Source organism: Lytechinus variegatus, chromosome 16 (genome assembly GCF_018143015.1).
Source record: "Lytechinus variegatus isolate NC3 chromosome 16, Lvar_3.0, whole genome shotgun sequence".
NCBI classification, from domain to species: Eukaryota; Metazoa; Echinodermata; class Echinoidea; order Temnopleuroida; family Toxopneustidae; genus Lytechinus; species Lytechinus variegatus.
The window spans coordinates 13,727,582-13,741,486 of record NC_054755.1 but is presented as its reverse complement, the minus strand read 5'-3'; the positions used below and the strand labels follow the sequence as shown (position 1 = coordinate 13,741,486).

The following is a 13,905-nucleotide window of genomic DNA, read 5'->3' as shown; positions in this document are numbered from 1 at the left end:
TAGGCATAACATGTTAAAACGCTAGATCTAGGGCCTAATGTTAACTTACATAGGGTCTAACTTTAGATCTAACGTTAGACTCTCGTCTCTAGAATAGATCTAACGATAGACCTAGAGCTAGTCCTCAATCTAGATCTAAATACCCAATTTTATCGTCCAAAAACTGACCTTATTCCTCATCAGACATCACCACAAATCTCTGACGTTAGAGTTAAATCCTATCGTTACGCCAACTCCAAAACTAGTATAAGTTTAAAACTGCTAAAAAAACTTTGCCTTTCGCTCCACTTACCAATACCGGTACAAAGATCTATCCAGAAATCGTTAAATAAATCCCCAGAATTTCAGAAATGACGGTTATTCCTGTTTAACGTTACACTAAAAAATTGGGCTCCATTTTCGTGAGTACAGAATTCTTAACGTTAAACCTAACTCGTACTAGTAGGCTCTAGTTGTCGTCGGACTCACTTAGATTTCGCGGTCCGGTTCGAAAAGTTGATTGATACCAATTCACATCGAGTGTTGATCGATTACAAATGATCGCTACTTTAGTCCCACATATTTTATTTCCTTGTAGTTGGTAATATTTAATCCACAAGAGGGCGCCATACACGTAGAAATATATAGTCATGGACCGGTTGGTCAATATATTCATCAAAGGTGGACCGGCTGTGAAGATATATTGATTTTGATCATATCACGTGACGCACAATTGACCAATCGCGCTTGGCTATCTAATATATATATATATATATGTGTGTGTGTGTGTGTGTAAAGCTTTACATGTACAACAGCTTTTGGCAACTCTTTTTTATTTAAATATTGTAAAGAAATGGATGAAGAGTATATATATATATATATATATATATTTAAAGATATATATATATATATATATATATATATATATATATATATATATATATATATATATATATATATATATATATAATATATATATATGTATATATATATGTATATATATATATATATATATATATAAACCCTTAAAAAAGTTTTGCAACTCAGTTTTGGGGATGATATTCTTTTGGCTAATAAAGTATAAAAGATGAAACTGGTATCATTGGACAGCTGAATTATTCCTCTTTACAATGACATGCCATTTGCTGTGATTATGTAATCATGGAATATGCAGTCACCCTGAACATTGAGAAAAGTGAGAAGTAAAATGTTGTAAAATGCATTGATTTCTAACAAGAGTCTCCATTTCTATAGAATTTCCACCATACAGGTGAAGTGAATGCACTCGGTCCATCCTCGAAACAATTGGAAATTCGCTATTGGAAACGACGCATTTTGCAACATTTCATTTCTAAAATTGCTGCGTATTATCTTGTCTGTGTATTTCATGATAACACTAGCATTACAAATGACACATGATTGTAAAGAAGAATAATCATGTTTTCTAAAAATATTACTTTTACATATGATGATGGCACACTAAGAAATTTATTACCACTCAAACTTGAGTTGCAGAAATTGTTGAGGGGTTAATATATATACACACACACATATACACCTATATACAAATATTATATTCCCACATCTCCACGACACCCATTTTCTTTTCTTTAGTTCTTTATATCTCCCTCTCGTTATCAATATGTCTGGCCATCCTTTTTCTCCCCTCTCATTATTTTTTTTATCAAACATTCTATATCAAGGGTACTCCACGCTTAAAAAAAAGTAAGCAAAATAAAAAAAACATTCAATGCGAAAATGCTGAAAAAATCATAAAAGTATGATAACAAATAAAGAAACTATAATTGGAGAAAACAATTATATGCCGATTGCATGAATATTCAATGAGCGGATTGATGATGACACACTCCCACCATAAGAAAGAAATTTCTTATGTGATAACATGAAATCATAAATATTCCATATTTTCGTACATTTGTGTACGCCATGTCTAATATCTAATGCAATAAAACAGTTGTAGTACAATATTTCAATCTTTTGGAGGACACAATTTGAATAACAATAATTTAATGTAACGAAACACAAATACAACAGATGGGGATATTACATCATCAGTTTGCTCATCGCATATTCATTAAGACATGAAAATGACTATTTAATGCAAATCGTTTGTCATGAATTTTTATTCCTTGTCCAATTTTGAAAAACATTCAGAAGATTGTTTGTCTGATTTTTTAAATTCTGTTCAAGTACCACTTTAACCATCATTTCTTCTGTCTCTCTCTCTTTCACGTAAAACCAGGTTATGTAAATGCTTTCAGACACATTTACGATTTTGAAAAAAAACAAGTGAACTCCAGGGGACCGTTTCATTCACATTATTATCCGACAAGTTGTCAGATCTGACATCTTTCCCCAATTTTGATTGGCTGAAAGGCACTGTTCGTATAGTAACCGAAGGATAAAATGTCCTACAAGTCCTTTCATGAAAGCCCCCCCCCCCCTCCCCGAGTCTAAATGTATATGCTTATTTATTTACTACCCTGGCGTGAATGCAAGCAGTAGATCTATTACTATTAAGACGGGATGAACTATTGTGTCATCTTCCTATCTGAATAGCTTGATGTCGTGAATTAACGCCCGTGATATAATGGAAAAAAATATAACGCTAATATATGTCATATGGCACTAACCGAAATGATAGTAATTGTGACGTTGAGGGCGCCAAATCCTACAGTTGCGTAGGCTATTTGGTCTTCTGTCATTCCTGCAGATTTATAGAGTTCCGTCGAGTAAAATATGATCTAGAACAAGAACGAATTATACATAGTAATAATGATAATGATATACATAGGCATATAACACAATACAAAAAGGTATACAGCACAAGAAAATAACAACAAGCGAGTTTTTATGAGTCTCGTACTGCGAGGAACTGATGTTCAAAAAAAGTTTAAAACCTGATTATCAGATTCTTTTTATCCCCAAATCCTGAAGATATTATAGACCAGTCACCTCTTCTTTGATGAAATTAAGCCTGATAATCAGGTCTTAAACAATAGTATATTTCTAAATTTAATTACTAATCATTCCGATTTCGATTAATTCATACCATGGTCATTGAAATCATTAGGATGCTTTCTCAAAGAATGAAGGGAGCGAGTTAGGAGAATCGGTCAACTACGACCGTAAACGAACCTAGCCAATTGGCAGTTTCTTAGATGTGTGTCCTGAAACGCATGCGTGTACATAACATCACAAAAGAAATAGAAGCGTTTCGACTTCCAATAAAACAAAGCTTTCATCAAAATAAAAGTCTATAATGGATTTGGATTTTGAAAATAAATATAATCTGATAATAAACACCACCTCGATGTAGTTTCCTTACAATGTAAAAATCATTTAAAATCTAATCCCCCATTTCAAGGGGGGGGGGAAACATAATATCCACGGGGCATATGTCCTTCACACTGGATGTGAAATGGCTTGAATGAACCGCAGATCTAATGTTGTCGTGATTGAGAATGCTAAAACTCCAAATTTCCATACACGTGCCGCGGCACATGTAAGTCATGTTTAATCTTTTAAGTTTTTGAGTTTTCGAATGATGGCAACTTGCATTAAAAGTGCGCTGACATTTCGTTGGCCGATTACATGCTTAGGTATCAAAGCAGGACCGACGCTATTCAGACAGAGCAATTAGAGTTCAACACTTTCACCATGTCCACGGCATGGGAGGATTCAAATCAAGGTTCGAATGGATAATTCATTTTAATTTCCGTTCCAATCATCGAAAAGCAAAAACGAAATTCAGCCCCGTGGTTCGGTTTCTGAAAACATAAAAACGAAATAATAACGGGAAAACCGTGCTGTGATTTCGTGTTTGTAGATCAAAAACATTATTAAAATGAGAAATACTTTTGGACCTATTTCTGGTTTCTCATTCTAAGTTTTTGTTTCTTATGTATAAAAAACAAAATCAGAACATGTGGTTCTGTTTCTAAAAACGCCTAAAAGCAAATCGCCACACGCTTTCCGCTCTGTGATTCTGTTTTCCGACAATCCCACCGCAAATTTTCGTTCATCAATATCAAAGAGCGTCATCTACTTCATCAAAATGTTGTAAGGGCCATATTTCATAATTACCTTGATAGAATTCAAAATAAGCCACCGTTGTAGGATTTTACACTGGCAAGCCATGGGTCGACACCGGTATTTATGGTTGGGGGCCGCTTAATGTTCTCTTGATAGAGATTATTGTTTATTAGTTTTTTTAATGTTTTCAGTTTGGGTGTATTTCAGTGGCGTAATGAGTCTAATTTTTTAGGGGCAAAACACAAACTAAAGGGCTAAATCAATTTCAAATACTGTGAGCGAGGAAAGTGACCGAGTCAAAATAGCCTTCCTTGCCCCGAAAACTTTGGACTCACTACGCTACTGATCTCTGCCCAAACAAAAAAATAAATAAATGAACGAAAGAAAACTAAAAAAAAAGTAGAAATCCCTCACAAGAGAACAAAACGGACCCAATTATGATTACAAATCTTTGGTAGTGAACTTATATACAGGTTTATTATACAGGCCAGCTAGGGCTAGGCAGGTCAATCAACAGGCATGGTTTCCATGTTGCGGGAGGTGTGTGGAGTGCTTAGATATCCATACTGATATCGTAACATCCCCCTTCTTTTGATAAGATTGAGAATTTTAAATTTCAATGATATTGTTTTCAAACAATACTTTTGGTAGTCTGCAAATTTTGGTAATTTGGCTTAGTTATGATTTATCAGCTACTCATATAGAAATTGTTTGGTTTGTGAGAATAATATCAATTTGTGATAAACTGTATGCATCTTCAATTTTACATAACTTCAATCTTGTGCAAAACTGAAAATAATTTGGATAACCGGATTGATCCTGAAATCAATATTTCCAAACAATAAGTTTTGGTTATAGTGTCTTTTTGATAATTTCGTAAACACTGTCTTGACATACCAAAAATAATGTACAATGATTATACATGCATATATTAAAACTTAAAACTACACTAATGTCTTCAGTGTTCTTCTTTCTTCTCTTTCTCTTCTTTGTTTGTGAGTTTAGAGTGTTCATAATGTTCAATCTTCAAACATGAATCTCTCTGGTTTGCGAATAGTGCGTCCAGATCTCGTAGTTTGTGAGTATGTCTGTTGAGATTGATTAGTGTTAGAGTTGGACATTGGTGTTCGTTGTACATTGTCTTCCTCTGGTTGAGTTTCTGTGGAGTGGTTGTCGTCGAACCTCACACGCTTCGGAGTTGGATTGGTGGATGGAACTTCCCTCAAGTGAGATCTATTTCTCCTCAAGATTCCTCCGTTCGGCGTTGAAACTTCATAGGATCGAGGTTCTTCACAGACTTTGGATACTTTGGCTAGTATCCAAGTGTTGTCTCTTGGATGCAGAACTCTCACTGGCTGTCCTACATGCAGTGGTGGCAAATCAGAACTTGCATGTCGATCATGCACTTCCTTCATTTTGTCTTGCCTATTCAAGAGAAACTCGGTAGCAGCAGAATCTCTCGAAGATAGATGCTAATGTGATCTGGAAAGTAACTGGAAAGCCAACGTCCTCTTCAAGAGACATCTGAATCCTTCTTCAATGTTATTGAATATTCAAGTATTCAAGATCAAGTGGTGATCGTTGAAGTGACATTTTTGTCTGTAAGTAGAAAGATAGATGGCTGATTGTAGCTTAAACTAAAGGGAAGCAATCACCGAGTCATTTTGGATTGTGTAGACTGTGGTCCCATTATTCAATTCCATGTGAGCTTCTTCAATCTGTTAACATGTTTAAGTTCACTCACCTGAGGAATTAAGCTCTTGGACCCTCTTTTGTGTATCTGGATTAGTAGGCAGTGTGTCTTCTCTGGACAACAATGGAGTTCTGTGGCTTAATAACCCTAATCCTTACTATTCTGGTTCATCAGGAATTCTACCCGATATTACCTTCATGCTATGAATTATCTTCTTCAGTGAGGTATATTCCTACCAGAAACAAGCATAGTGGTTTACCAGTTAATTATTATGCCAACTCCACTGCAACTTTCCGACTGCTTCTTCAGTCTGGAGATATAGCTACAAATCCTGGTCCATCTACTCGTCAAAACTCTACTGCTAATCATGTCGAAAATTCTCATGATCATCCAAATGGTCACGTGACTGGACTTGTGTTTAATGCACGTTCCCTTCGACATAAAATGCCAAATTTATTAGCGCACTTGGCTACTGACCATTCAGAAATAATATGCATTGTTGAAAGCTGGCTGAATCCTGCTTGCGAGGATGTTGAACTTGGGTTTCCATCTAATTATGTTTTTTTTCGTAAGGATAGATTGAACAAGACTGGTGGAGGGGTACTGACTGCCATCGATGCCAGCCTTTATCCTAGGAGATTAGAAAACCTGGAACACCCTGACCTGGAGTTGTTAAGCATTGAATTTCTTCTCCGGCATAAAAAGTGGCTACTGTTATCTTTATACCGTCCTCCAAACTCTAACGCCCAATACTGGGAGGTACTTCAAAACCACATTGACAACATCCAGAGGATCTCAATCAATTACGATGGTATTATCCTCACAGGAGATCTCAATGTTGACCTGTTTGATAATTCCTCCAACGATTCATCACAGCTTCTCTCCATATGCAACACCATGGAACTGTGTCAGCTTGTCAGTGCTATTACCCGTCCTTCAAAGGACGACCCTTCATCTGGTACCCTGATCGATCATGTGTTCACCAATCGTTCTGACCTCTTCGTGGAGGCATCTGTCTGTCCCAACCCAGTTCCTAGTGATCACCATGGAATTGTATTTAAGATTATTTCCCATAAATCGTTCGCTCCTAAGTCGGTGCTTCGTGAGTTTCTCAACATTCCGAAAGCTGACTTTGAGCATATGAATCGACTGTTGCAGCTTGTACCATGGAACCTCTTCATCGATCCCGAAGATGTAAATGCCTCGTGGGAGGGATTTTTAGACATCTTTGAAGCTGCGTCTAAAGATGCTATTCCCAGATCTCGAATGAAAACCAGGAAATATAAGCCATGGATCTCTAAGGAAATAAAGCATATGATCTGCAAGAAACGTAAACTGTTTGTTAGAGCTCAACGGTCCAACTTACTTGCTGACTGGTGCCTCTTCAAAGAAGCGCGAAACCTTGTGAAATATGAAATCAAGGCAGCTTACTGGCAATATGTTAATAATCTATTCCTGCTTCCTGACAACCGTAAGCGATTCTTTGCCTTCGTGAGAGAACGTAAGAGAAGTTTACCCCTCCTGTCATCGTCGTCGAAAATCACGTTGTTAGCAATCCTGCTGATATTGCGAGTCAATTTCTTTGTTGCTTCCAGAAGTCATTCACAGAGCCGAGCATAGTTCCTCATGAACCTCCAAAGTGTGACTTCCCCATCACGTCACTGCAATCTTTATACATCTCTGTTACCGATATTTACCCGAAATTAGTTTCTCTCCAGACAAATAAAGCTCCTGGTCCTGATGGCTTATCAGCTGTGCTCCTGAAGGAAACTGCCATTGTGTCATGCCACATCCTGCAACGTATATTCAGTACATCACTGGCCTTGGGTAAAGTTCCAACCTCTTGGAAATCTGGTAATATCACTCCTGTCTTCAAATCCGGAGATAAAAGCTGTCCATCAAATTACCGCCCGGTTGCATTGACATCATTAGCCAGCAAGATCATGGAATCTCTTGTTGCAACAGCCATTCAGAGTCACTGTAATAGTTCTTGTCCAATCACCAGTGTGCAACATGGTTTTCAGGGAGGAAAGTCATGTGTAACTCAAGTTCTGCATCTTACTAATGAATGGATGCATTGTCTAGAAGGTCCTTCTTCTTGTCCGGTAGATGTGATCTCCCTTGATTTTTCACGAGCTTTCGATAAAATACCACATGATATCCTTCTCAACAAATTATCTCTGCAGTACAACATATGTGGTACTCTGTGGCACTGGATCAAATCGTTTTTGTGTGGTCGTCAACAGCGTGTCATCTTTAGAGGTACCTTCTCTCAATGGGGCAGTGTGCCTTCAGGGGTGCCCCAGGGAAGCATAGTGGGCCCCCTGTTTTTCAATCTCTTCATCAATGACATCCCGGACTATGTGTCATCCAATTGTGCTCTATTTGCAGATGACACATTAATATATCGTCCAATAAGAAGTACTGATGACTGCCATGCTCTTCAATGTGACTTGAACAGAATATCGAAATGGTGTTTAGAAAACAGAATGGAACTTAATGCTAAGAAAACTAAAGTAATGCGAATAGTAGGATTAATGAGGAAAGATGTTGGTGTTCCTTCTTACCTTGTGAATGTAGACCCAATCGAGGTAGTGAGTGAAATGAAGTATCTCGGGATAGTACTGAATCACAAACTTTCCTGGGATAGTCATGTAACTTATGTCATCTCCCGTGCAAACAGGGTACTGGGTTTACTTACCTCTCTCTCGTCTGGTCTGTCACCCTCTGCCATTTTTGCCCTGTACAAATCATTGGTCCTCCCGATACTCGAGTATGGTTTACCTGCCTGGAATCCTTACAATAACTGTTTGTCAGATAGGTTAGAAAGCATCCAACGCCGTGCAACCCGTCTCATTCTGAAGCAACAAAGGCAACAAATGTCTTACCAAAATCGACTTCAATTGCTTAACTGGCAAAGTCTTAAGTCTCGTCGTGCCTACATCATCATAACCTTTGTTGTAAAGTCCCTTCTCCGTCTCACTTCTTGTGACGATGTTCGAGATAACATCCATGTGGTTGCAAGGCGTCTGGATGACCTCCGTTTTCGGCACCTTAGAGCTCGCACAAAGCGACTCGCTAATTCGGCCTTATTTTTATTTCCTATTCTTTGGGACGGATTGCCTGTTGGAATACGTAATGACGTTATACTGGTAAGCTATGACAATTGGAAAAACAGTCTTAAATCTCACATCTCTTCTCACGCCCCTTTTAGTTAGTATTGCATGTAAATCTGATGAAGACATTTTTCAAATCAATAAATCCAATCCTATGTTTAGTTCAGTTATATTTTGCACTTATTAAGGAAGATTTCATATACATGTATCTATAATAATTATATTATTAATCACTGTTATGTTTTCTTATGCTTTCTTGCCATCGTCATCTATACTCTGTTTGAAGAGTCATGGTCATCACATTGTCACAGTATATTCATCCTTTAATTTTCAGTATTTTAGTGCCCTAATTATCAACTTTCATTCCAATATAAAGATGTTACAAATGTATATACATTAATAATTACCTTCATTTTGGTTATTATGATATATTCCTAAATTTCAGTTACATTTATTTACATATATACTGATTACCTTATTCTTGGACCCCTTTGAATATAACTTGAAATCGGACATCTACATTTAGTGCAATCATTTTCAATTTGATAATCCCTATTCATTTTTTGATTCGATTATTTTCATGCAAATTTTACCAGTATTTCCAGTGCATCGGTTGGTTGGGCGGAGGGACCATTAGGTCACAGTGATTAAGTTTGCTCTCCTCTTCCCTGGCCACCAACTGATGCACTGGACAAACTGCTATCAAATATTGCACCTACCTGTATAATTTTTATGTCATTTTATGTAACGTTTGATATTGATTTGTAAATCTTAAATATGTTTGAAGTGCCGAATAAATAAAAAATAAATAAATAGTGACTTGGCAATGTGGTTCGGATGGGTCTTCCAAACAACATCTCTGCTGGTGATCTCAAGTTATTGTCAACTGGTGTTGCTCTCAGGTGCATCATGGCTAGTTGACGGTCTTGGCTAGTTTGAGAACACTTTGTCAACAGATTCTTGATTGTACGAACCATTCTCTCAGCCAATCCGTTGGATCTTGGATAGTGCGGTGAAGAAGTGATGTGCTTGATATTCCACTTCTTGCATATGTCTTGGAATGGTTTCCCGACAAATTGTGGACCGTTGTCGGACACAATCTCTTCTGGTGGACCGAACAGACTGAAGATTCCCGTAATCTCTCTTTCTATAGCTGCACTGGATGTATCGGTTAGCTTAGCAATGATCGGATACTTGGAATAGTAATCAGTAACAAGTAGATACTCTTGTCTATTGAGCATGAACAAGTCAGTTCCCAGTCTGGTCCATGGTGCTGGTGGTACATCATGGGGATGCAGTGGCTCTTTCTGCTGTCTTGCTTGGTGTTTCTGGCATGTTTCACACTGCTTTATCAACTGATCAATGTCCTTGTTGATGTTTGGCCAGAACACTGTCTCACGAGCAATTCGCCTCGTGCTTCCGATTCCCATGTGTCCTAGATGAAGCTGTCTTAGGATGTCATTCCTTAGTGTCTTCGGTATGATAACTTGACTTCCCTTGAAGAGTACTCCGTGTGATACTCCAATTTCATCTCTGTAAGACCAAAATTGACGAAGGGATGTCGGCAATTCTTGGATGGTCTCAGGCCATCCCTGAGTGACTATTTGCCATAGTGATCTGAGAACAGGATCATTAGCTGTTTCTCTCTGAAGCTCTGTTCTCTAGTGTTGTCCGAAGTATATCAAGTCAATATGGTGCGAATCTTCGGCTTCAGAGCAGATGGATTCCACTCTGACATCTAGCGGAACATCGCGTGCTTCCTTGGGATTAGGAAGTCGGCTCAAGGTATCGGAAAGAATCATGTCTTTTCCTGGTCGATACTTGACTTGACATCGGTATCCTTGGACTTTGATAAGCAATCTCTGTAGACGTTGTGGTGCACTTCTAAGAGGTTTCCTCCATATCATCTCCAATGATCTGTGATCTGTTATGACGGTGAATTCCTTCCCGAACAGATATGTATAGAAGCGGTTGATACCAAACACTAGAGCTAAGGTTTCCCTCTCTATGTTGGAATAGTTTGACTGTGCAGTGGAAAGACTTTTGGATGCAAATGCAACTGGTTTGCCTTGCTGGAGCAGGCTTGCTCCTAGCCCTTTCATCGATGCATCTACCTCAAGAGTTGTCTCTTTCTTTGGTTCATAGAATTGTAGACATGCACCTGATGATACTGCACTTTTCAGGCTGTTCAAGGAATGCTCATGATCATCGTCCCAGATGAATGATACTTCCTTGTGTAGAAGTTCTCGAAGTGGCGCTGACTTCTCTGAGAAGTTAGGAATGTATGCTGCTAGGTATGTGAATAATCCTAGGCATCTCTGAACATCTTCTTTGTCCTTGGGTGATGGCATTGATGTGATAGCTTCTACCTTGCTCGGATCTGGGAAGATACCAGATCTAGTGTACTTGGAACCGAAGAAGTTGATGGCTTCCTTCTTGATAGTACATTTGGAGCTGTTGAACACTAAGCCTTCTTGCTTTGCTGTCTCCATGAGTAAGTAGTGATTCCTATCGTGTTCCTCCTCCGTTCTTCCTACGATCGCTATGTCATCTGCGATGCATATGCAGCCTGGCACATTTTGGACAATCCTATCCATATGCTGCTGGAATATATCCTGACTAGTACACAACCCAAATGGTAGTCTTTGGAAGCAGTACCTTCCAAATGGTGTACGGAATGTGGTGAGATCCTGGCACTCCACTGCTAGGTGAACCGACCAGTAACCAGCCTTCGCGTCTAACTTAGAGAAGTACTAAGCTCCTGCGAAGACAGGTTGGACCTCTTCCAAGGTTGGTTCCTTGTGCGGGCATCTCTTCAAGGCATCATTTTACCTCCTGGGATCAAGACAAATCCTGATGGATCCATCTTTCTTCACAACAGTGGTCATGGAGCTGCACCAATCGGTGTGGTCCTCAATTTTTCTGATGACTCCTTGCTACTCCATATTGTCCAGTTCCGCCTTGATTTTGTCTTTGAAGTGTACGCTGCACTTGCGGGGAACATCTATGGTAGGTTTAGCATCATCTTTGACATGAAGCATTGCCTTCCCTCGGAAACTTCCAATTGCATCAAACTGATTCGGATATGCTTGTTTGAGATCCCTTACACTTGTGATAGGTGTTTGCTTAGGTTTAGGATTGGTTGTAGGTGTTTTGTTGTGCATTGAGTGAATTGTGATAATTCCAAGGTCAGTGCAACCTAACAACCCTAGGATCGCTAGACCATTGACATCTGCTACATAGAATGTATGTGTTGACCATTTTGTACTCTTGTATCTACACTTTATGTCTAGTGTACCCTTACATGGAATTTGTGTCTCTCCGTAAGCTATAAGTTGTATTGTTGTTTGTTTCACTACTGATTCCCACTTTGGACCGTAAATTGCTTTGGCGGTACGTACTGTGATAGTGTTGGCACTTGCCCCCGAGTCCACTTTTAGGTAAAGCTTATGTTGACCTACTCTCTGTGGGCATATTATGGCAATGTTAGCAAATGCTACAGTACCTTCTGGATTTACAACTGTGTGTGGTCCACTAGTGTGTATGGTGTCGAATTGTGCTACGTTGAATGAACTATCTGTAGATTGATAATGATCATGATCTGTGGTAGTATCATGTGTTATGTCCATTTCGCTTATTGGTTTACTCTTTCAACTTTTCGACTTTGATCGTGATTTGTTTTGTCTTGGTTTACGATCATCAGATACCGTGTCGGATCTCCGGTCTTCTGATCTACGATTCTGTTTACGACTACGATCATTTTTCGATTTACGACAGAATTTGGCCCAATGGCCCTTGGTGCCACAGGCACGGCACTCATCGTCATACGCAGGGCACTGACGAGGTTTGTGGAAACGTCCGCAGTTACCACATGCTTTTCGTCCCTGGTTACGCTTGAACGAATCGATATTCTGTTTAGGGTCTAGTGTCTCAAGACATTGTGGGCTCACAGCAACTGCCTCGTATTTACGACCTTCTACCAAAATTTGTTCGACCTTGTAACCTTTCGGTTGATCTAGCAATGACTTTTGGAATTCGAGACTTGGAGTTGACGCAATCACTAGCTCCATGATTCGCTCATTTAACTCAGCTTCCTCGAAATCGCAACTTTTGGCTTTGTCCCTACACCTGGCAACGAATTCATCGATCGTTTCATCTGGTTTCTGCCTGTATCGCATTAGCTCTAAGCGGTGTATGCGAAAATTGATATTGACCATTAACTGTGCCTCTAATAGTCTCCATAGCTCTTGCGGTTTTTCTTTATCGGTCTCTGATAGCCCCGACGCATTGATTTGACGCAAGCCTTCATTGCCTACAGCAATCTTGATTTTTATAGCCACTTTTCTCTGATCAGTTATGTCTTGGCCTGCTAGAATCAGCTCCATTCTTTGTCTGAAAAGCTGGAACTCTTCTGGTAGGTCCTTTGCCACCCAGTTCATTTCTGGATATTTTCCACTACTCATTGTGTATTTTCGCTGTACGTATCAGGTATTTAAATGAATGAGTGTAGATATTAATGTCTGATTATATCCACGTGTGAACGCTCCTTACAGTCACAGGTCGACTGGTGATGATACCTGTAACGCACTCACAGCCCTGTGTGAATGTCATTAGGTGTTTCATGCAGTGAAAATGCTGGTCACTCCCACTCACTTCTCACACTGAAGATTTACAATTAATATTAGGAAAATATTAATTCATTGTTCACACTCCAGTCCAGAAAATTAAGTAGGCCTAATTTAGGTTTTATCAACTTTTAGTGTATGTTAATCTTATGATGCAGACCTATGTGCCAGTGATTGAACACAGTTATAACTTATTCAGGCTACATTTGATTGTTTACAGTTACCGTGAGCATCTCGCTCTTTCTCACAACACTGTTTGATTTCCTGTGACAGTGCATTGGGTATGCACAGTACGGTACGCGCGTTTCCGTTTTACACCCTGGCGAAGGCATTTTCCGGAAAAGTAGCCAAAAAGCGACTAGTGAAGAGTCTACGTCTACGTTTGTTTACATTCTCAGCTGGGCGCGCGATCCAAAGTCCGCACCGAAGTTATCCG

General features: G+C 39.0%; 1 protein-coding gene across 1 annotated transcript in view; it reads right to left on the bottom strand.

The window, feature by feature from the left end:
* Positions 1-2,529: 2,529 nt before the first annotated feature.
* LOC121429717 (solute carrier family 2, facilitated glucose transporter member 5-like) overlaps positions 2,530-13,905 on the bottom strand; it is a 97,220-nt gene continuing 85,844 nt past the window's right edge. The window contains exon 8 of the mRNA XM_041626907.1: positions 2,530-2,744. Coding sequence (XP_041482841.1) covers positions 2,619-2,744 — 126 coding nt within the window. The 3' untranslated portion in view covers positions 2,530-2,618. The remainder of the gene's footprint in view (positions 2,745-13,905) is intronic.